The following is a 24,594-nucleotide window of genomic DNA, read 5'->3' on the forward strand; positions in this document are numbered from 1 at the left end:
TATTGATTTGGTATCTGACATCATTTTTTATTGAGACATTTTGGTCTTTTAAATTAACTTTTCAGTTGAGAGGAAACTAATGCAAGAGTCTGCAGTCTGACACTAATGGTAAACACTGTGAAATTTAAATTCATCATTCTAATAGTCACTTAGCATTTCTTCCATATGTCTGGCAGCTCTGGGCTATGCAAGCTCTTTCCCTGTCAAACATCACAGTGAATCTGAAACAGAAAGCAACTTGATTTTACTAACTACTATTCATTTAATATAACTACAGTTACAAATGTTGATAGCAAAGCCTCAAACTCTACTGCTTTGGTGTTTCTGTCATACTGCAAAATTTAAACCAGCATGTGAAGAATTTCTGAGTGTAAAACAAACTCAATCCAGCTATTCTTCAATGAAAGTCAGCAAACTAATGCTGACACTTGGAACGTCCTAATCTGCTTCTTCATTGTAATGGGGAGCTACAAGTCCCTCCACGAGAAATGTTCATCTCTGCAGTGAAGGATGCTGCTTCCCCAAACCCCTTCTCTCACCAAACCTTCCCAAAAGAGCAAACAACGTGATCATCCATGCGACACACTGGCGGTGACTAAATGCTGGCAGACGCTGTAAGAACTGAGATTTGAACAGCATGTTGCACCAATGGCACAAGCCATTGTGAGAAAGAAATAACAATGTCAGGATGGTTTCATGTAGCCAAGGCAAGAGCAATCATGATACAGAGCAGTTGTTTTCCCTTGGTTGCTGTGTTTGCACACCAGGAAATCGAGCAGGCCTGCGAGGAAAGGGCTAGAGAGCTACGTCAGATGGAGCTTAGGTTCTCATCAGCATGTTCTCTTGCCTCCCCTGCAATTCTTCCTCTTCTTTGTTATCCCTTATTCTTTCATGTACAGCTGCTGGAACAAATTGTATTGTTTGTACATGACAAAGGAGGCATCATGGTCTAATGGAAAGGGCGAGAAACCAAATCGATAGGTCCTGATGTTAGATCATAGTCAGATAGCTGTTCTAGGATCTGGACAGATGGGGGGGACTCATCTCAGATCCCCTCAGGATCCCATCCAGTCTTGTGCATCTCCGCACCACCCCTCTGCCCTGCCCCACAAGAAACCTGGAAATGTATTTTCTGATGAAATTACCTAATAAGTAAAGTATAAACAGGAAAGTTCTGAGCCAGAGCTAATAATATTCTGAGCTTGTGGGAATGCTAATAAAGACGGTAAGTACAGTAGGGTTTCTTTCTCCCCTTTCCCTTTTGTGTGTGCGTGCATAGATACATGCCCGCTTTTTTGTAATATAGGGACAGATTTTCCATTATGTAACTTCTGTACTGCATGAGGATCCAGGTGGTTTATGTTTCTGTGATTTATTTCTCCAAATCCCTCTGGTTTTATTGCCTCTACTTAAAAAAGAATGAGACTTTTTTTTCATTAGTAGAGAATTTCTCCTTTAAATATTAACAGCTTTAACAGTCTTTACATTTTAACAAGTTTTTCTAGTCTTTTTTAACATGATGCAATTGATTAATATTAGTACACTTCATGAAAAACACGTTTGGTGTTTTTTTGTCTGGTCTAAAACACAAATTCTCAAGAAATCCCACAGTGGAGCTAGCCAGCAAGCCAACTGTAAGCTGATACTCAAGCCTTGGGACAATTAGCATCCATCTCACGCATGGAACTGCACCGGTCTTAGAGGCACCGTCACCTCCTACAAATAACTAGATGGCACATATCCATTCTGACCATCCCATTGGTTCTGTATCATTTGATAGTTTGGCCATAAGACACTTTTACCTCCCCTGAGGGAGAGGCGGAAGAATGAGCCAATATACAATAAGTGCTTTCTCTAGGATGAAGTATGAATAGTAGAATGGCAACTGCAGGTCAAGGTCCATTTTAACACCTTGATATACAGATAAGGTGAGCTGATGAAATGGTAAGTGCTAGCAGTATATACAGGACACACAGTTCTTGCAGCTCACCAGCACAAACCACAATATTATTCCCATCCTTACTTCTCAGTGCTTTTATGACAACTTGTGGAGCTCATACCAAGTGATATAGATGTTGCTGATGGGCAGAGAGGGAAAGCCATGCCATTAGTCTGGCCTCCTTCAACTCTGCACATATTTGCAACTGGTATATAAAGAGAGCTCCCAGATCCCCTGTCAATGGTATTTGTTCCCTCCTATTCTTTCCAGTTGCTGAAGAGATCAAAAGACTCTGGTTGACAGTCACTAGAAGGTTTTGATGATCCTTCGACAGAACTATAGCAATGTACTCTAGCTGGTCATAAAGTCTACTGCACAAAGGAAAACACAAGCAGAAGAAAAGGCTTTACTGTGTCTCCTTAGCAACACAAACGGGGGTGCCAGACCTATGCTCTGCTCTTCGCACTGGCTCCTCACTGCATTTGAGATCAAACTCCAGATTTTGGTTCGCGTCTTCAAGACACTCGCTGTTTTGATGATATGTGAAAGAATGATTAACACCACAGGCTGAAAGATGCAGTTGGTGGTTTTATTCCTCTGACTGAAAGGAGTGGAAAACAGAACTTTTTCTGGTCTGAAGCTATGAAAAAATGTCTCCTAAGAACGAAGGACTATGTCTAAGCTACCCATCTCCTCACCCACGTATGAATACATGTCTCTGATGTGCCCTTTCTTTTTAGAAATACCTAGCAACATATGCACTTAAACACAAAGCACCCTCCTCCCCCTCCTCTGCTATTCCCTCCAAGTTTACTAAATCCCCTTATATTCAAAGTAAACACTCTGCTGTACATGCTTTTTCTTCAGAGAGAAGAAAAACCTAAAGAAAAAATGGCAAACGTTAATAACATTACTTAATGTTGCACAAAGGATGTTGAGACAGACCTACATGCACAAAGTGATGGGGTCTGCAGTTAACGGCATACATTGCCTTTAACAGTAACTGTTACTTTGTGGAAAAAGACAAAAAGGAGAAAGAGAGAGACAGCGAGAGTGAGAGAGACACGAAGAAAGAAAGAGATACAAGAAAAGAGAAAGGGAAATTGTTCTCCAGTGGCCAGCCAGAAAGAGAAGCGGCACGGTCTCCTACATAAGCATCCTCTCCTGTGCAGCAGGTGAACCCCCTTAATACTTTTTCCATAGTAACTGTATCATTTTCATCAGCATCTGCTCAAACTCCCTACTGCTTGTTCCTGCTTATTATGCTATCAGCACTGACCGAAGCAGGCTTTCATCGGGTGCAAGTGCTGCCTGGCGGTAAAGCTTTGTGCATGCATACTTCTGGGCAATACTTATCAGCTTTTTAAAGAACTATTACCTACTGTTTAAAGAACATTACCTACTATGTTATTCACTAAATCTTGTTTTCCTCTAAGACAGACTAAAAGCTACGAAGTAAGGGTTAGAAAAGGGGAGGGACGAGATGGGGTGACTCTCACACTGGAGGCCATCGCTTCCCATGAGAACCCGCTGCACCAACAGTAGCAGGTTGTGCAGGCACAAGCCCATAGAGTAACTGCACAAGAACAGCAGCGTGAGCAAAATAAGGGAGAAATACTTCCACAACAGCTTAGGAGTACGGAGGTGAAAGGTTGTGCACTTGCGAGTAAAAAGCAGATTGCAGCGTTACAAGCGAAAGGCAGCCTACAGAATTGCAAATGGCAGGCCCTTAGCAATGCAAAGGCTCAGGCACTTAAGGCGCTGTGCAACACTGAAACACTTCTAGACAGTACTCCCATATTGCAGTGTGAACCTATAGAGACTAGAACAAGAAGTGACAAATGACTGTACTAATTTCTTATGCCTGTGATAGAATAACTAGCCTTTTCTCCAGCTGGAGATGAAAAGGGTACACTGTTCCCCCATCAGAAAAAAGAACATACAGTTTGTCCTTCTCAGCTATTCCTGGCACTCTGGACTCCACGTCTCTTACCTTGGCCAAAAAGCTTTCTGTTTGGGAAAGGCTGTGATGCTCTTCTAAAGAAGTTTACTTTGGGAACACACACCCTTTACCATTTTCATACAGTCCCTTCCCCAGTCACAGACATTTGTGTGAAAGATTGGGGCACTATCACAGCACTGGCCTTGGTAATGCTATTCACGCTGGAATCGGTTTACCTTTTGAGATGGCTTTTAATTCCACTCAAATTCAGTCTGGATTAAGTTCTGGTAGGTACCAACTCAAGTTAAGTGCTGTAAAAGGTGCAAAAACATCACCCCAGAATGTTGCAAGTGGGTACTTATCCTCTGACTTAATTTGACCCTGAGAGAATAAGACAGGTTTTTACTTTGCCATCAGGCTCTGTTCAGAAATTATTTATAATGGGTTAATATATGACTAATATATATTAACAGATATTTACACACAGGAGCAGCATATGTAAACTGTAGTTGTTCTGAGAACATCAGTGGAAGATATCCAGAAGAATCATAGAAAACTTGCTGACCTATGGAATAGCCAGACTGCTTAGCATTTATTAAACTGACTCTTTGCTAATTTTCCATTAACCCATTATAAATAGAACCCTAATGTAAAGTCCAAAAAAAATTTAGTAGGCACTTGTGTTTGATTTTCAGATCGTCATGAAGCAGTGACTACAAATCATCAGCAGATTGGAAAGCCAACATTTTTAACTCCCCCTCAGAGAATTTATCAAAACTAACGCCTTCGGGATTAAATAATAATAGCAAATGACAGTTTCTAGAATTAGATATGCCAAATCATTTATCATATGCAATAATTACCATCAACTTCAATTTGCAAAGATCAGACTGACATAAAGAAGTGAAATTATTAATGAGCTAACCATTCCATTTTCCCCTAGGACAGTAATTCACGAGACATTTAAGAAACCAATTTGTTTCATCGTGACAGGTTCAAGGAAGAGCTGGTAGCAATGAAGATAGCACATGAGACACGGAGAGAGAAAGAGAACGACCCCCACCCAATAAAAGCCTTTTGGCCAGTGGGGGAATGCTTTCAGTACCTGCCCTGGCAGTGCAATTGCTTGCCATAACAGCACAGCACTTCAGAGAAACCATATATTTACATTCGAAGAAAATAAATATTAGCAGAAAGAAATGTCTGTGGAATGTGAACTAGAAAAAGAGACTAACTAGTATACGGAAGAGCAGGAAGAGCTGCGATTTGAATTTTCAGAGTATCTTGTCCAGGTAACAGTAAAACATACAGGAGAGATCAACAGATCAAGAAAACTTCTGAGAAACAATTAAGCAATGTCACTCGCTTTATTACCTAATTGTCTGATGAACATTGCTCTCCAGAGCATATATGTTGAGATTGGGTGGTTCTCACCTACCTGTCTCCCTTCCATAGCTCCTCGCATTTCCTTGAATGTCGAACTAAACTCTCCAATGAAGTCATGCTTGCCGTTGGAATCCCAGTCCCAAACTATGCACTGGGGAGGGAAAGCAGAAAGGAACAGACAAAAACATTTTTCTTCAGATAACAAGCACTTTTTATTGAAAAACGCTACAGGAGAAATTATGATATGCACTGGGTGAAATGTTTCATCTAGAAGGAAATCACAAGAGATATTAAAAACATATTCTTGTCAAGATCAAAATGAAATGACAAGTGCAATCTCAACACAGCTTGCTGCAGCAGCTGTGTGTAACGGTGTTGGCTGATGAAAGCAAGTTCATGTATTTAGAAAGAAATAATACACTGACTGCATCTTTTACCTAGGTGCAAAAAAAAAAAAAGATTGTCTGTATTTGCATGTTCATGTTCAAATGCTGCCCTGAATGAGAGTAAATTACCTTTCTAAAATGCTTTAAAAATATCATGTAATTTTCAAGACACTAGTTGCTATGGACAAACATTATTATTCTCATTTTTACCATCAATGAGGGTGTGGAAATAGTTACAGAGATCATTTTCTCAAATGGCTTTGAATTTGTACACATCAGTGTTTGGCGCCCATAGCTTGGCTGTTTTCCAGGGCTGCTCAACAGTGACTATTCAAACCAACTTCCACTGGAAGTCATTCATAAAATTGTGCATAAACATGAATATCTCTATGAGTTTGAGCTGTGATAATTTTATTTTATAGACATTGCTAAACAAAATTCAGCTAGTCAAGACTAAAGCATATAGCAAAAACTACAAGTTTTGCTACATACTACTTTTAAAACTGGCCCAAAGACAACAAAGAGGCTTAATACTTTAAAGAACAAAATCCCAGAGTCAGCCTCATGGTCTCGCTGGCTAAAGCTCACATATATTGACAGAATCAGGAGACCTTTACTGAAAACATCCTGCTAACAACCATCTCTGTTTCTTCTTCTTCTTTTTTTTTTTTTAAGTAGAAATGCCTCAAAATCATCTCCACTGTCATCAGGAGCATGCTGACATTTGGCTGTTAGATGCTTTTGAGGGAAACTTTCACTCCCTTCTGAGGATCAGATTCTGCTAGGTCTGGGTATGGGTGTAGGGTGAAGGACTGGGTCAGTGGGAGAGGTGGAGGAGCTGCCTGCTGAGAAGGGCAGGAGTGACACACAACCCAGGGTGACAGGGCAGCAGTTGTGGAGGACCAGGCTTAATTACAGTGGGTTTTATCAGGCCACTTCATCCGAACAAGGCCCAGCACCTCCAGACCAGCCCTGATGGTCAGACAACACAGGAGTATGAGTGGGGCTTGCTCCCCAGAGAGTTCTCACGCTCAAGCCATCTGAAGTTTGCTTGGTCCAAAGGGACACTTCGAATTTACACAGAAGGGGACTGGAAATCACTGGATCTCGACTGGATGTCGAGTGTTAAATCTTTCTAGGAAAGAACTCGAGTGAAACAGACTTCCACGTCCACTGGCTACAGTTTCTAACCAGCCTTTTAGTGTGGCTCCATTCAGACTCTTTTACATTAATTCTACCAGAGGTGACAAACCTATGAATAATTTAGCCAAAGTCAGTATGTGAGCACTGTAACCAATCCCTTTTCACTGGACCACCAAATCAGTGGTTTGTGAATGCACTTCGCAGGTAGAAGAAAAGACTCAATAGCAAGCTTAAGGTATGTTCAAAATAATCAAACTGTTTGAGTAGGAGCAAAAGGATAAAAAAAACTTTCAAGAGAAAGATTATCTGACAACAATTTAACCCACTACAAATGGGGTCTGACATGAAGTCTGCCATAATAGGTTCTCACCATCTAAAACATTCTCCTGTCACAGCAGTAAGGCAATAAATGGTCTCTTCTGCACAAAATGTTTGTCCATGTCAGATGCATTGGTTTCAAGCATAGGTCAGAAGTTATTTGATCTGTACATCTAAGCCAGTTTCCTGAATTTATCATGCTATTGAGTGCCCAGGAGCCTCAGCTGCCTTTGTAGATGGAATAGAGGCGGTGATTTCACTAAATTCATACACAGGACTCTTCCAGGCAGTATATCACCACCTACTTTATTATTTAGGTTCCTTTTTTATAACGCCTTTAGCTTTCTTTTGAACTTTCAACATTGTTCCACTTAGCTTCATGAAGGGATTTGGTTTGATGCAGGGAGAATTTCTCTGATCCACACTGTAGCTGTACAGCAGTGCAACAAAGGATTGCCTATGGGGAAAGAATATAAGCACATCATATTGCTCCAGGCATTAATCAGTTGAAATAGTTCACGGGTCAGGCAAACCCCAGTTCTTGAGCACTCCGTCATTTTTCCATCCTATTGCCCGCAATTTTGCTTACTTTTTTCATGCAGGGATCCCAAAGGTAAGGAAGATCTTGAGATGAAAAAGTGCAAGTATTTTTCTCTAAGATACGGAGATCCTTTTTAGCAGCTTTGACCCTGGCGGGAGGAGGGAGTGCGTGTTTGTTTATAGACTAAGTTTTATACAACAGTAATCAAACAGGACTGGGTTCCTGGTTCTGACAGTGGTAACGTTGCCTGAAACATAACTAGATACAGTATTTTCGTCACTAACAGCCCTGCTGAATTCTTTATGATGAAATCTTCATTAAAAAGCCTTATCTGTTTGCTGTTAACTGCAATTTTTTGAAGAGCAAGTAACAAAAAACTACAAAAAATAGAATTTAATTAACAAACACACACACAAAAAACAGAAAACAAATCACTGAAACCATTTCTGTTTCATAGGTTGAAACTGCTTCATCTTCTTTTTTTGTGAATTTTCTTGTTAATATAATGTAACTATTTTTATTGAAATTACTTTCTAAATTTTTCATTGAAGAAAAAAGGGGTTTCAGAGATGAAACATGACTTAAAGAGATTTTTCTGTAATGATTGTGCAAATAATTTAAGATCCTAACAGTAATCTTTTTAAGAGTAAAAAGATTTGTCAAAATGGCAGAGCAGAATCAATGTAAATCTGCAAAAAGTACAGTTTTAGTAATGTTTTTCAATAAAAGCTTTTGAAAAAAGGCCATCTGTAAAAGGGAAGGGAAAAAAGCTTTTATTGTGAAATTCTTTAAACCAGCTTTACTTTTCAGGTTCTGACTTTAAACTCCATTGGAGCATAAACAGAAGAACATACCCAATGTTATCACAGACCTCCAGGAAAAGATGCTTTGAAAAACATTTAAAAGCATTTGAAAAGCATTTTAAGTTTCTACATCCTCTGAAGAGGGAGAAGCTCTGACCACTGATTTGGGGTTAGGATTTTAACTGGAGATGAGCAAAGTTAAATTACATTTAAGATTGGCACCCAAACAGGAGCTGTTTTTTTTTTTTTCAGGCTAGAGTTCTTCAAACTTTAGCTTTCAGAAAACCAGATGGTATTTTAGCCTTCATAGTGGCTTCACGGAAAAGGAAAACAATAACCAAATTATCTCAGTGCCATTTGCACGATTAGAGCTAAGGGAGAAAGGGGGTCCTGCAAGTACATCCACTGCAACTTCTTTTTTTCAGTTTGACATCTGGCCATAGCAATTAATTGCTACTATCTGACAAACATGTTGTACATATTAATGATTCTGTATTTCAACTGTTTGTGAAAAGTATACTTTAAACATCCTAAGGCCCAGAGTTTTGACAAAAACCTGCCCAGACAGAGAAAATAAGCAGGGAGAGACCTTTGCAAAATCCAGAATTAGGTGAAGACTACCTGTGACAATGAAAGGATTATTTCCTTAATTATGAAATATTTTTAAATACATTTTTTTAAGGGTAGCCCTATATGCTTTTCAAATCAAATCCTCCATAAATATTCCTTATCTTTAAGTAAACCTTAGTGTAGTTTAAGGTCTACTCTCTTGCAGGATGCTTATGCAGATGATTAATAGTATACGTACAACCTATTAAAAGTCTCATTAATTTAAGGAGGCTTTCCATATGCTTTATTTTACATGCTCGGGTAAATCACTGTTCAGGAAACTGGTGAAAGAATGTAGTTTCTGACCCTCTGGTCACAAGTGCAAATATAGGGAATAAAAACTTCTGACTGTCTAATCCTGGAGGGTGATGGAATGGTGCTGGCTGCAAAGACGGGGAACATCTCCCATCCCTGAATGCCCCTTCACCCTCCCCAGCGTCCCTGCCACCTGCAAGGAGAGGAAACATGGCCTCAAGCTCTCTCAAGGAATGGCATGATGCCTGATCGATCTAACCAACAGATTCTAGGCAAAAGAGGACAGCAAAAACATCAGTTCCGGGAATCCAGATCTTCATTCTTTCAGCTTTTCTCGCAAGTACCCCAAAATGAAAGAAAGGTTTCCTTTCAGGCTGAAATTGAACTTTTTCACTGGGGAGAGGGAGAAGGGTCCATGTCAGAAAGAAAAAAATATCTCAAGTGGATGCAGATGGAACTTTTCTCTGATTTTATTTCTGTTCAGCTGTCTCATCAAACCTACATATTGACAATACTCTGATTACAAAGGGACCTCTGAGTAGCATGCAAGGAAAACTGTATTGGCACTGGAGCTGCAATAGCACGGGCTTCTCCGACAGCACTTCCTAACGTCTCCCAGATCCTGACAGCTAGATTAACAACACCACCTCTGCATGGGCCCCAAACTCCCTTGCATAATTTCTGATTTTACTGGAATACCATAAAAATGTCATTTGGATTTTATTAACCATCCTCCAGCTCCAGCAAATTCTGATGTTCAGCAATGCAGCCTAGATAAGAAATAAAAACCATTTCCCCATTTAGTGCCTACCAAAGAGTGAGGCAGGTTTCCTGTGTGAGAATTCAACATCAAAATAAGAATTCTCACCTCAGATCCAGACCATATTATGCAAACTCAAACATTATTTTTGAAAATTTGATTTCTGTGACCTGACTTGAGACGAGAAAGTCCAAGTCTCAATATGATTCTCAGACTGCATTTTCACTGACCAAAATTCCTATGTGTTTATGATAAAATAACTCTTCTGTCCTCACCATCCTATTTATCTTTGTCTTCTGAAATGTAACAGAGACAAAGCATGCTCATTAAAACACACGGAGAACTAAGCAAGAGCAAATACTGACAATGTAAGCGTGTGTTTGTGCATGGGTATGCATAGATACTGAGATTATTTTCCCTATATACCTTCAGGGAAATGTTTAAAGTCGTTTGTCTCCATTAGGATTTCACAGTGAGACAACTATTATACATAGCACCTTTGCGAAGAGATAATACAGAGTCTTGTAACTTAACCTGACAACTTAAGAGCCAGTCCAAAACATGCTCCAAAGTTTAGTTGTTAAAAGACTGGCAGTGAGTCTTACAACTAAATCCTATCTGGAGGCAACTGGCAGCCAGACCATGGAAATGTACTTATTGAAAATAATCCACCTGAGTTTCCTTCAACCAGTCAGACACTGCAGCTCGTAGTGTGCACAAAGACAGCAAAAACTAGAAAGTCTTGCCAGCCTGAGCTTCTCCAGCTGTGCTTATGCTCAAAGGCCAATCGATTAAGGTGTTTGTGTGATTCATCCTGGTACTACCTTGCCACCTACCTGGCGAGGCAGAGCGTTGGACGACCCACCTAAGTATGCAGGAGCTTACTTAACTGAAAGCACTTCACCAACTTGGGATGAAAAGAGACTGGCTTGGATGAGAGAGAAGGCCAAATCCGTGGTTCATTCTCCAGCTGCTCTGCACTAGCCAAAGGGCAAGGCAGCCAGGAGGCCTGCCAGCAGCCAGAGTACTCCCTTGAAGAGGAGATCCCTTGAAGAGGAGTCTGACCTAGTTCTGATGCAGGTGAGATCCTAGCTTATATATTGCACGAAGAACGAGATTTATTGTGCATTGTTACTTCTGTATCTATTCCCTGAGACTCAGTAATGAAGGGATGATATCTTCTAAGGAAGAGAATTATCCTTAGTCAGGGACTGTAGGCATTTCATAGGGCAACAGTACTGAACAAGAGCGGCTAACTAAATTCTGATTAGAAACTGTCTTGGGATAGCTCTTTCCTTACGTTTCTGCAAAACAAGCTACCTTGTGCCTAGGCAGGAAGGAGAGTGCTCATTTTCGGACCCGAATGTAATAAATTACAGCCCTGTCAGTTATAACGCATTTTGGCCATTTAGCTCTAAACTAAAATAACCCCACAGTAATTTTTACGTAAGAGTTCATGAGACACTTACTCTCTCTCCAAGAAACAAAGGCTTGAGGCAGATGTAAGTGATCTGTCCGCTTCTGCAATCACACTGAGCTGCAGGCAAGGGTACAGGGTGGCAAAAGGCTACAAATAGAAACTCTCCTTTGCTTCAGTCTCTGGGATTAATGACAACATTTAAAAAATGGCTTGGAGAAGCAAAACAGAGCTGATGATCAAGAAAATTCTCAAAAAAAATTTACTTGATTATCAAAGTGATTTTTCTGGAACAGTCTCTCTCTCATCTAGGCTATTATTACTTGATAATGAAGTAAACCTCCTACTGCACCTCCCTGAAGTATATGTACCCCACTTACAATACTTCAAAGCAGTTCTTTTTATAGGAAGGCCTTTATCCATTACCTAGCCATTCTCCTTACTTGGTTATGAGAAAAGCTATGCAAAATCATCATTACAAAATCTACAGCGCTTAACGTTAGCCTCTTTCTGCATTCATGATGTTCCAAATTCTACATTTATGCACATCACAATCCTGGATTACATGCTGGAGAATAACTATACTGGAATTTGGTCTTTCCTGCTTTACATAAAATTCTTCACTCTGGGGCTTTTTCAGCGAAGGTGGTTTTCACTTAGTTTTCTCTTTTCAGTAGTTGGGCGTCTGCAAAAATTTGAAATAAACTTTTTGTGGCTCATTCTAGATCTCCTCTAAAATTGGGCTCCGGTAAGAATAAAGTGAAACAGCTGAAATGAACCATTACTTCTGGTGCATCTCTACCTGGCTGAAGTAAAGCCTTCTCCAGAGCACTGCAGAGAAAATACTTCAACTTTTTCACTCAGAAAAATTATCTGCATTCTTTAAACTGTTTCAGAACTACTCAAAAAACTGGCCTAATGTGGGGGAAAGCGCTCACACCCTACACTTATTCTGATAATTCTGCTATTTGCAGCCTTTGTGAAGACAACCTAGAAACAACTTTCTAAGTTTTCTTCCTGACTATACAGCCTTATTCTTTCTGAGAAGTACAGCTCCTGTTCTGCAAAATTTCAACTGACTATATGATGATCATCAATACGCCAGCATAGCTGGATCTGCTCCATAAGCATGAGGTGAAATCCTGGCTCCATTACAGGCAATGAAACTTTTACCAATTAATTTCACCAGGTGCCAGGATTTCATCAATACCTTTGTGCCTCCCATACAGGAGTGGTACATTAAAAGTTGACAGGGTTGTATTAGATTCCAACCCTTTGCCTGCTGTCACAGAAGGAGACTTGAGACAACACCCATTGATAGCTTACTCTTGGTTAACGGACAAGTGATTCAGCATTCCCTTTGGTAGGCTGCAGTAAGTACAGTACCCAAGACAATCAAAACACAAAGAAAAATAATCTTCTTGTGGATCTAAGAACATAAGAAGTTTGTTTTTGAAAGTATTTGCCTAAGCGAGAAAAAGAGGGAAAAGAAATTCTTAGCTAGTTTTCTAAAACAGTGGCAGGTGCTCTGAATCAAGATCAGAGTAAGCAGACACGTTTTATTGATAGCTGTGACACAATTCCAGCCTAAGCCTATTTCACTTCTTGCCGAATGAAAAAAGGAACCATTTGCAGAGCCATCATCACCAACCCAGCCTCCCTACACCACCACTAGAGATTTGAGCACATCAGCACTGACTCAGCAACGAGAGGAAGCATCGTGGTTGAATGTTGTCTCTTCTTGACAGCCCACGGCAGTAAGAACCATCAGGGTCGTTTCAAAACCAATTACTTGAACCTGTAGCTTACTGATTACTATTATGTGTATCACAAGGGTGCCTAGGCGTCTCAGTCATGGGTCTTTCACCCTGTTCGGTGCTGACAAACGCGCCCCTGACATGTTCCCCTGAAACAGGGAAATATGCTGTAGTAAGTTGCAACATTTAGGGCACAACTTACAATTGGATTTTCAGCGACCCTGCAGGTTTCAACGGTGACAATGCAGACAAGCATCTTCTTTACAGTCACAGTTAGGTTTATGCAAAAAGTTCCTGAGTTTATATATACAAGAAATTGTGTGACTGCTAATTAGGTTTAGCATGTTTGTGAACGTACGCTTTCGTTGGTGCACTGGCCTAAAATAGATGTGTGTGTAGTTATTAACCATTACCTATAAATTTATTAGAAAGAAGGCTTTCTCTGTGTTAAGGGCAAAGAACTCCATGTTAATTACAGCATTCCTTTTTTCCATTTTCTCATCCAAAGCGCCCCTAGCAACATAATATGCAACGAGAAACGAGACAACCTCTAAGTACCCTGTTTGTATTCATGAAGATTCATTGTCTAACAGATGAGACAGGCTGGGGACACTTTGGAAACAGAGGTGTAATGGTGACGTTCCATCTGAATCAACTGGATTCCAGTTTTTGAGCCTATGTCTTTGCCCTGATAGTCCACAACATAATGCACAGCTTTTTCATATATGATATAATAAACAGACAAACAGTAGCTCCTTTTCAAACACCGCCCTAAGGTTCCTTTTTCGTTTCATCAGTAGGATTATCAACATGTCTCACGCAGGTTTCTCCATGAGTATCACTCCTCCTATTTCACAATCTGTTCTGCCCCTGTACAAAGGAATAGCTCTTATAAAACTTTTCTGATAAATCAGTGTACTGACACATTAGGGCCTCCCCTCGTTACCAACACATATCTGAGATTTGTACTCATCTGATCAGCCAATAGTGCCCTGCACACCAGAAAAGGCATTTTTTATTGGCAGCCCTGTCTGATGTACCTATTGGGGAAGCTGCAGGCACGTCAGTGGAATTCATCGTAACTCACGGGCACATAATCAAAAAGCTCTCAGCCAGAACAGGACTCTATCCAATTCTCACTGTTCATTTTCGGTTCCTAGAAAAAGCTCAAGGTAGTTTTATCTTGCGCTCTGAAAGTCAGCAGATAAAAATCAACCATTGCCTTACACCTAGGACAGAAAAGGAAGATGATGATGCTTGGCAGAAAGAGTACAAAAGGCTCTTCCCCACTAGAGCAGCATGAATCTGTCCCCAAACACCACTTGTAATAAAGACAAGTGTTTCTACGAAGTGACTGATTACACTGTTCTTTCTGTTGTCAGTCAGTGGGGGAGTTAATTACACATCTCTCTTGGATATCATTCCAAAAGAATGACTTGTTAAATAGCATTGGGTTTAATGGCCCTGAACTGGTCACTCTATTCGATGGATAATACCACAGTATAAACATCAGTGGAGGTGGATATTCCCAACTTTGGGCAATTTATAAAACTAAGAGTGGCAGGAGTTATGTCATGGAAATTTTTCAGTATGAAGCGGGTAAGAAATCAATTAAGAAATATGAGGCAATTCCAAACGTTTATAAAAATGATATTTCAAACCATGTTTCCTTAGGAAGATCAAGATTTGAAATACTTACATGTCTAGATTAAGTAGAGATATAGTGCACTGAATATATGTCAGTATAACTCAAATCACTGAAATTAGATTAGATGTCAAGGTTAAAGGTTAAACCTAAGATTCAGTTAAAGGGAAAGGCCTGGGAGAACAAAGGCCAAAATTTTCCTCCCTTATGAACATGATTTTTTAAACCCTCCTACGATTCTCAAGCCCACCCTTGTGAAACTTCTGAATATTCTGCATCTGTTACAGCAATCATTACTATGTGAAAATAGCGTCATTTCTTTTTTTTCTCTTTTTTGGTTCTGAGCCTCAACTAGTGCCTTCGCACAGACATGCTGTTGCTTCATGGAGAATCCTCCATTTATCTCCTCTTAACCATTACATAGATTACATAAAAATAAAACCTCCAGCAGCTCTCCTTTAGCACAACTCCCGAGTTAGCCTTCTGGCCAGAGCCCTATTTTATCTCCTATGTTGTATTTAGTGTTGAATTCATCTCCTGCACAGACCTGGAGAGCATCTCTGTAAAGAATCTCAAACACTGCCCTCCCACAAGTTGCCGCAGCACTATAACATCAAAGATTTCCAGTAAGAGTTAAATTAAGATCATGACATAGTGTCTGGATCTTTCAGAAAAGATTACATACCAGCTAAATTGCAGATATTGTCCTGTTTCTTGGAAGCTTATGAACAAACTAAAAATGTGAAACAGACATCAGCACTGTTGCTATATAGCATATCTTATTTATATAGCTGTTCAGATCTACTTTTTGTACACATACAGGAACCCATTCTCTCTTTTTTATTCTTTTACTGAGTAGAAAATAGGCTTTAACAGACATTACTGTCTGCCTAAATCTATGCAGATTTCTTCTGGGCCATCATCTTCTATTTCTTTCCCCTCCTGCATCCATCCATTCAGGTGTTTTACAAATGTTTCCCGTAATAAGAGTTTTCAGTAACTACTCAGTGTTTTCCTGGTTTATCTCTTTTTTCCTAACAACGAATGTGAGACTTTCTTTGAGCAAGCACATGACACAGCAGGACAGAAACTTGCGACTGAGCTCAATGGGCCCACTGCCCGTGAACATGGGGCTTCTGCGTTTGCCCATCAGGCCGGTTTCCAGGGTCTTTGGAAAGTCAGGAAGGAGCAGACCGGAAACCCAAGGTGCCCAATGCAACAAATGCCTACAGGACTGGGAGACCCGAAGGTTCTGGTATATACAAATGGGTTGAAAACAGAAGCTTCTTCTCAAAGAAAATATTGAAAAGACAGGGATATGGAGGGAAGGAAGAAAAACTGATGTAGAAAATACACAGAGGAAAATCGAACCACTGAGGTCTCCATACGGGTGAAATGATTTAGAAATCAGGTGAAAGCCTGACCCTAGTAGGATAATCAAGCACTTTGCTATAGCATCTAGATCCTTCCCCTTTGAAGAAGGGGACTTGGGAAAGATGGGACATTATGGAATTTATATACTGTCTAAATCCACAGCTAAAATCGTACACTAATATTGTTTAATATCAATTCTTCTCTGCCCCTTGAGCAAGAGCACATGATGCTATGTACAAGTAGACTCAAAAGGAACTCGGTTACATATACTGGAACCAAAAGGAGGAATCCGTCAACTTTCTGTGAGTGGAACAATATTTCTAAGTGATCAATAGTCTGCTGCACACAGGATGCTCCAGGAAGGAGTGCAGGCCTAATGGGTAGCGTAACAACCAAATATGCAAAGCACAGCATGTGCAAACACTAATTCATCTGATTAATTTAATCTCCCTCTTCTGAAATGTCTACGAATAGATGATGATTTTCTTGAAATGATAAATTTATTTTGAAGAGTTTCTGTGAGTATCCTGTTTCTCACTTGTGAGCAATTTGTTGTGTCGAAGCAAAGGTTCGAAATTTGGTACTAAATAATCTCAATAAAATTCTGACATATTCACAACACAGCAAAATGAAAGAGTCCAAACTGCCCAGACCCAGGAATGAGAAGGCCAAGATTAAGACTTTCAGAAAGAACAACCTATTCAAATTCAGTTTCTTGGCATGTTTTTCAATGATAATAAAACATAATGTTGTTTGTGTCAAGCTTATCCTTGAGTTTCTCTGTTTTCACTGAACTACTAGATTTCTAGGAGCTACCTAGCAGTTTTGAAAATATTACAGTATTCAACCACCTTCCATCTGTAAAATAAGCAAATAAAGGTTAACGGCTAATGGAGAAACTGAAGCATGGTTATAAGCAATGGCATATGAACGAGGAGGGTAAGATAAACCTTCACCATATCCTATAATGCCAAAAGACTTTGCCAAAAGATACTAGCAAAGAGAAACGGGCTGAGCAAGCTGGCCTGTGGCCTGTGCTGATGCTGTTATTGGGCAAACCCTTGGGTGAAAGGATTGCAGGGGGGATTTTCCAGTACAGGGGCCAGGCTTCAGATTCAGGTTGAGACCAAAGCTTGCTGCAAAAAATTCCTGCTGCAACTCTTTAAGAACTGCTGCTCCATTTGAAATATGCCAAATTATTTCTTCAAAGGACAAGAGAGCTGATCCTGTTTACTGGCCTAATTCCAGCAAAGACAATTAAATTTCTACCATCTCAACAACCCCTGCAGTTCAAACTGGTAACAGCATTATTTGCTGTTTCCTGCCCTCAACTGCCATAGAGTACTTTTGCGAGCTCTTGAGGAGTTACCCCAGTTCACCCCAGAGATGGTTGCCTATCCACAGCAGATCAAGCCTTCCTCATTTGTAAACACTTTGCAATTATCATGTCAAAAGCAAATAAGAGCCAAGACCTTCACTGCTCTTTTCTACCATTACCTCTGGTAGGCTGAAGAAAATCCAGGTCTAGACCCTTTGTGTTGTTGTAGATGACTATGTTGTTAAGAGGAACTTAAAATACTTCCTCTTAATTTCTGTTGCAAAACAGTGCAGAAGAATGAAATAAAAACAATTTACATATCTTCTCCTTTTCTATCCATCTCCTCCTCTGCACTTCAAATAAATCCTCAGGGTATAAAGGAGATATTGAGATTAGAAGAAAGAAAATGGCTGACCGCCTGTGAACTTTTCGTAAAAATAAAAATCACACCTTTCAGAATGACCTGTTATCAAGTTAATACTATCCACTCACACACCCTTTGCCAGGCTGAAGAATGCTGCAGAAAAATATTATAATATCGGAATACTTTTATAATATATAAAACTTGCAAGCAGATTTGTAGGAAAGTGGCAAAGTCTGCTCTCTTTGGGTTTAGTAGAGGGCTCAGATGACTTGAAAACACAAAGAAACGCAGTGTTTCGGAAAAATGAGTTCTTCAGCACAAGACTGTAGCTCGCTCTTTAAAATCAAAGTTTCAAAAGGTGAGCTCTATGTTAGCAATCCAAATAAATGGTAGGAAGTAACAGTACTTAGATATCTAAGTATCTTCTCTGAATATGCAATCAGGTGCTTAGGTTGCATAAATGACCATAATTATGTCTCAAATAATTGGAGGTGAATAAAAAGAGGCCTGGTTAAAACTGAGCTCATAATTCTTTCCCTCATGTCAACATTTTGTCAGATTAATGTGCAATTTCCTTTGTGTTTAGGAAAACGACGTAGGTGTGGACATTCTTTCATTACACTAGTAGGTGAATTACAGAACTATCATTAAAATAATTACCAATAGAAGAAGCAGGGGAATCAAACATTTAATTCAATGTAATTATAACCCCTGTTCCCTCTTAATGTCGGTGATTTATCTCACTATGATTAAAGGAAGTAAGGATACTTAAGTAAAACAAGTGCCTGTATCAACAGACAAAGAAATAGGAATCTGCCCAAAGAAGAATATTCAGGCAGAATAAAGTGATTAGTCTAACTGGTCAGCTGATAGTCTCTGAAGACTACTCACAATGAAATATAAGCAAAAAAAAAAACCAATCAAAGTAATAAATACTAATTACATCGTATTTAATAACCACAACTGGAACTAATAAGATTTTCGAATATCTTCTCTGTTTAATCATGTTCCTTCTCCCAGGTCCCCAGACCCTGACTTGTGTTTGGACATTTTCTCTGCTCAGGTTGCCGCTGCGTGGAGATGTATTTTCCTATATTTATGTAAAGCACCAACAAACTAATGTATTGTATCATTAACAACAGTGAGAAGGAGAAGGAAGAAAAAGCACTGAAGAACATGTCAAAACCCACGTATTAATAACAATAATAATAATAATAATAATGATAATAATAAAGAATTCCTAGCAGACTCTTCTGTAATTGGACATACTATTAATTCTTTGGCACGGGGAAACAGGTTTTCCTATAAAAAACAGAAGAGGAAAATCCACCAGACAGACTAGAAGGACAAAAAAGAAAATCGTGGACCAGTTAGTCATTCTATTTTATCCAGTTAATAAAAATAAAAAAATCTCTCAAGCTCAAACACAGTTTAGCCAGGGTACAGGTTTTCCTTATTTATGATGTGTGTACAGGGACTGAAATCTGCAGCAAAGTCTTTTAGCAGGTTCCAGCACACTTGGTATCATAAAATGCTGCAGAGGATAATGTTATTGAGCCTTATCGGATGCTTCCGACAAGTCACCAACTCAAAGCTTTTGGTTTCATTGACTTCATTTTCAAGGAAAGAAGTGCGAAAAATGAAGGTCTTATTATGGTAACAGAAACAAAGCAGCTCCTCTTAAAGTGCAGTGACTTCTGTAAATGACGGACTATTCCGTTATCCTTCCCATTACCCTGTTCAAAGGTTTTATTACTGTGAACCACATCATCTGAAACCACTTGTATAAGGCTCTGGGACTGCAGGTGGCACCATTATGTCACTATGAAATGAAACAACATTATTCCTCAGACTAACAAATCTAGGAGGCAGTATGAAGGAGTCTAACCTACTTAGTGAAGTACTTCATACATTATGAATATAAAGCATGCAATCTAATACTACTCACATACGAGAAAAACAATTCTTTCTGAAGCAAAGATTAGGAGGTATCATCTGACACAAACTGTCAACACCAGCTGGAGTAAAAGGAGGTATATCTGTTACACCGACTGGGAATCTGTCCCACTGACCTTCAATGGCCTTTGAATATGGCCCCCAGAAAAAACACTCTAGGAAAAGAAAAGTCCTGCAAGCATAGTAACACGAAGTTACTCCGTCTTTAAAATAGCTGGTTAGAAGAAGAGCAGATGTCACCTCTTCACTGTGCAGTTAATTCTGCTATAGATGTTGATGAAATGAAGAGCAGATTTAATGATGAAAAATCAAGCTGTGACATTTTCAGGAATGTTACTATGGTTCAGGAGTGTCATACTGCTTACAAAGTATTGATGAACCTGTAGAAATATTATATTCCTATTTTATAAAAAGAGTAAGCAATGGACCAGGAACACGTCCTGAATACAACTACCATCCTCCCAAAATCTGACCCTATTCTAGTACATACAGATAACGAGACCTTTGTGATGGAGCTGGCAGGAAAAGGTTGTTGGCTTCATTCCATCCTGCAGCACAGCTACTTGGAAAAAGAGGGAACTCTAACACTGCACACTTTATTTTGTGCTATGAAACATACGTTAGACCTGTGTCTAAATCTGAACCGCACCACAAAGTGCACTAACCCTGGCAGCTCTGCAATCAGCACGCTTTTCTCCACCTTTTGCTTGCATACACAGAAAAATTTCCAATTTGTGCAGCCTCTACTGTCTACAGAAACACGCTGATTCCCAGATGACTTTTAGCTTCCACAGAGCATTCAAAAGAGGTACCTCTTGGTATCAAGAAGGCCAGCACGAAAGGTGTACAGTACAAAACAGCACTCACTTCCACCGGGTGCACAGCGGCATGTCAGCAGTTTGCTTCACTATCTTTCTACTTTCCGTAGTATCATCAGGAGCACTTTTATAACTCAGTAACAGCTGACAATCTCCCTACAAGCTAGCCCCCACCTACCTAGTTCGATCAATTGTTCCAGAACTTTATAAAGTCTCTCAGGGAGACCCGCTTTCCACACAGCAGAAATATTGCTGCTCAGCAGTCAGTCGGTTTGCAGTCACGGTATTAAGGTGAGGCTGAGTAGTGAGTGGGACTCAAAGTGAAAACATGGTATGCAGGAGAGAATCTCTCAAGAAATACAAAGAGAATATAAAGAGAATCGGTAAGTAATATTTTATATGCATGGGCCTGAGAGCACTCAAGGCTCATAGAAACCTTGTGGTATTCTAGAAAAGATAATATTATACAGGACAGAAACTTCTCCACTGTGTCACACATTTTACTTTCCGACTGCCCATAGAGCAGCGTTATGTATAATTCCAGAAGCTTATAAAGAGCTAGCACGGTCCATAACGGGCACTCAACTGACTGAAATAGGATCTTAAACTGGAAGCGGATTGCTCATTTTGATGTTATAATTTCATTTCAGTAGTGCAGTATGCAAGCACAAGCTGAAATAAAACAGAATCTGCAGAAAGATGTCAACCTGTTAACTGCAGCTAAATTCTCAGCCTCTTAGTGCTGCAACGGGAGCGTACACGCACAAAATGCTTCACGTTCTCAAATTATCTGTAGGTACCTGAGCACAGGATGCAGTTTCTGGAATTCTCACAATAATTTGGGGCCAGGGGTTAACTTCTGTGCCTTTGTTTACTCCTCTATAAAAAGGAGGTAACAGTTCTTAAACTGGCTAAGTAACTTTTACAGATCTGCTAATGAAGACGTCTCTGAGAAAGAGCTGTTCTCCCTTTAAAGAGAATCATTTTATTAAGCCTTACAAACCCCTCATGCTATTTTCCTATTCCCTTCAGTAGCCAGTGAACAGTCTGCCTATCCTGTACATCTCTAAGATCCTGCCTGATACACCTGTTACTGATAGCATTTTTAAACAGAAATCTTTTCTAATGAGAGCACGGGGGAAAAAGTCTGCCTCTTCCAGGAGGACTTTCAGGATTGAAGAAACCTGCCTGTACTGTATCAGGACAAACCCAAGAGGGGTCATATTTCTCTTAGGTACCGAGTGAAGGAACAGAAAATAGCATTCTGCCCTGTGGCTAGGACACTTTTTGCTTCAACTTCCTGTTCCACCATTTTCCACACTTTTCAGTGATCAACTTGATCCACCAAGAGAGGAGCTATTCTAGGCTTCTGCTCAGTGCCTCTCTCTTATTTTTCTGTGTTGGAGCCGCTTCACTTTGCATAAATCTTTAAGTATTTATTAAGGCAAGGTTTTGAACCTGAGTTTCCCACATCACAGGAGAGCATATAAATCCTGGATGATAGCTGTTCTCTTGTTCACTCCCTCTGGTCCAATTATGAAATGTGGATCTGCTTGAACAGGAAAGACTGGGAGAAATCAGCTCTCAATTAGCCAATGTGCAAATGACTCGTATTCAAATGGGTTTTCCACGTCTCAGCAAGCTGTTCTGGTCCATTGGCTGTTGCAGTGCTAATCTCTCTCCTTTTTTCTTTTTTTCTCTCTCTCGTTCTCACCAAAAACTCTGACCTTGCCTAAAATACTTCTCCAGGAAAATTTTTGTCAAAATAGGTATATTCCATGCATTTTCAGATATGATTAAAACAAAGTCTGCCAGTGAAGAATCATCTAAGGAAAACATCTGTTTATGCTTAACAGCCAACTTACAGCACTGCTGTTGCGTCAACACTCTCTGGTTCTAACATGGTTGGTTCTAACACTGTCAACTGTGTGATCTCAGTCCGATTGCTTACTTACAGATTATCCCTCCTCCTATCCACAGACCAGTTTAGTCTTTATATCTATGGGAAAAAGCTTGAAAACCTGAACCCCAGTAAATGGTAAGCAATAATATTTTAAAATGTCATGGTTTTGTATCAGTTGTATAACTTTCTGCGATCTCATTCATTCTTTTGAACAATGAGCATCTGAGTAACGTCAGAGCCTAGCCTCTTTTTTCCCTAGCTGTCTCCAGGGTGGTTGTATGGTTATTAATGACTTCGCATCACAAATATACAGAACAATTCATTGTAAAGTATTTCAAAATCGTTGAAGGAAATGCTCTGAATAAATCTAGAACATTAAATCTAGTTAAGTAACTATGTTAAGGATCAACACATTCGTTCCACATATTAAAACGGCAGAATAAAGAAATACATCTAATGAATGCACTAGAAAGCTAGAAAGAAAATAGTTCCTGTCAGTGGGTATGACTCTAGTCTTCTACCCACTCACATAAAAATGGCTAATTATTACCACGGTATACCAGCTGAAGACATGAAATCAAATGCAGCTAACAGAAGTGTCTTTTGGTGATGTGCTCTCAAGTATGTTAGAAGACCCTGTGTCTGAGGAGAAATGAAAAATACTATGGGAGTTAATCAAACACAATTAATCAGTTCCTACTATGAGCAATGATCCCTGCCTCTGTCTTCTAAAATTAAACAAATAGTTAATTTTACAGACAGTTTAGTACGGGGGGGGGGGCTTAGATGTATATTTAACAGACAAAAATAAAGAGAAGATACAGAAATAACTTCACAAGCCACAAGTTTACATTAGTGACTTGTGATTTTGATCTCTCCAGCTTAAGACCCTTCAAGATATTTTCAGAACGTGCTGAGAGCATACGCCTTTGAAAACTTGTATCTTTCTAGAGTGCCTCAGATTAGCCACATGAAAATATTTGAGGGTTTTTTTCTAATCCTACCCAAAAATCTCCAATATATTTCAGTTTAAAGTACTTGAATCAGATTGAGATTACCCGGTTTCAGTTTACTTCCTGTTTAGGGGCAGGGCTAGGAAATAAAAATATCCTTCATATTTCTTCTGTATTTTTACATATTCATCTAAGAGAAATATTGTTAACGAGGTCATCTGAATTCATAATGTTACGATCTCTTCCAGCCTAAATTATTCTATAATTCTATAATCACCTAGGTTATCTCAATCTAAAACAAAGCAGAAGGTCATATAATTACTCTATTTTTTTCCTAGGGATGATTATCGAAACTTAGGGAGGATTATTATCCAATGACTCAATACAGACCTAAGACTGAATAATAACTGCAATCTAATCCCAGCTCAGAAAGCCTTTTTACTGCTTGATTAAGTCACTTCACTGATATATCTTCATTATGCCATTAATATAGTGCACATAATAAAATATTTAAGCATTTCTGAGGGGGCTTTGCAAGTGAATGCAACATTAATAAAGTCTATAGAAAAAAAATTACATTTTAGAAGTACTTATATTACTACATTGGCTAACCCTGATGTCAGAATGAAAGAAAAATGCACAGAAAAAAGTTAAGGTACCACTTGTGAATACCACAATATACTGTCTTTTCAGCATAGGTGATGGTCCTCCTTCAGTTATTATTGTAGGGAAAACCCAAAGAAGTGATGCTCAGATCTGTATTTGCTTTAAAGGAGTTTTGATACAAAATTCAAGGTAATGTAGGAATAAGGTCACATATGGACACTAAGATCAAATCCTTCCTGGCAAATCAGGGTCCACCTGTCCCTCATTACCCTTTAGCATCCCTTTATGGGTTGATGCCGATGTAACGGCCATGTTCCACTACTAGAAATGTGCGAAGCACTGAGCTCCTTTTCAAAAATCACTTAGAAGCAACGGAGACTCCAGATGAGAAGCAGATTCAC

General features: G+C 39.5%; 1 protein-coding gene across 3 annotated transcripts in view; it reads right to left on the minus strand.

The window, feature by feature from the left end:
• The window catches only part of CPNE4 (copine 4), a 230,097-nt gene that overhangs the window by 51,777 nt on the left and 153,726 nt on the right, over positions 1–24,594 (minus strand). For all 3 annotated transcript variants that reach the window (XM_068935605.1, XM_068935604.1, XM_009687853.2), the window contains exon 8: positions 5,320–5,418. In XM_068935605.1, the coding sequence (XP_068791706.1) occupies positions 5,320–5,418 (99 nt within the window). The remainder of the gene's footprint in view (positions 1–5,319; positions 5,419–24,594) is intronic.

Source organism: Struthio camelus, chromosome 2 (genome assembly GCF_040807025.1).
Source record: "Struthio camelus isolate bStrCam1 chromosome 2, bStrCam1.hap1, whole genome shotgun sequence".
Classification (NCBI taxonomy): Eukaryota; Metazoa; Chordata; class Aves; order Struthioniformes; family Struthionidae; genus Struthio; species Struthio camelus.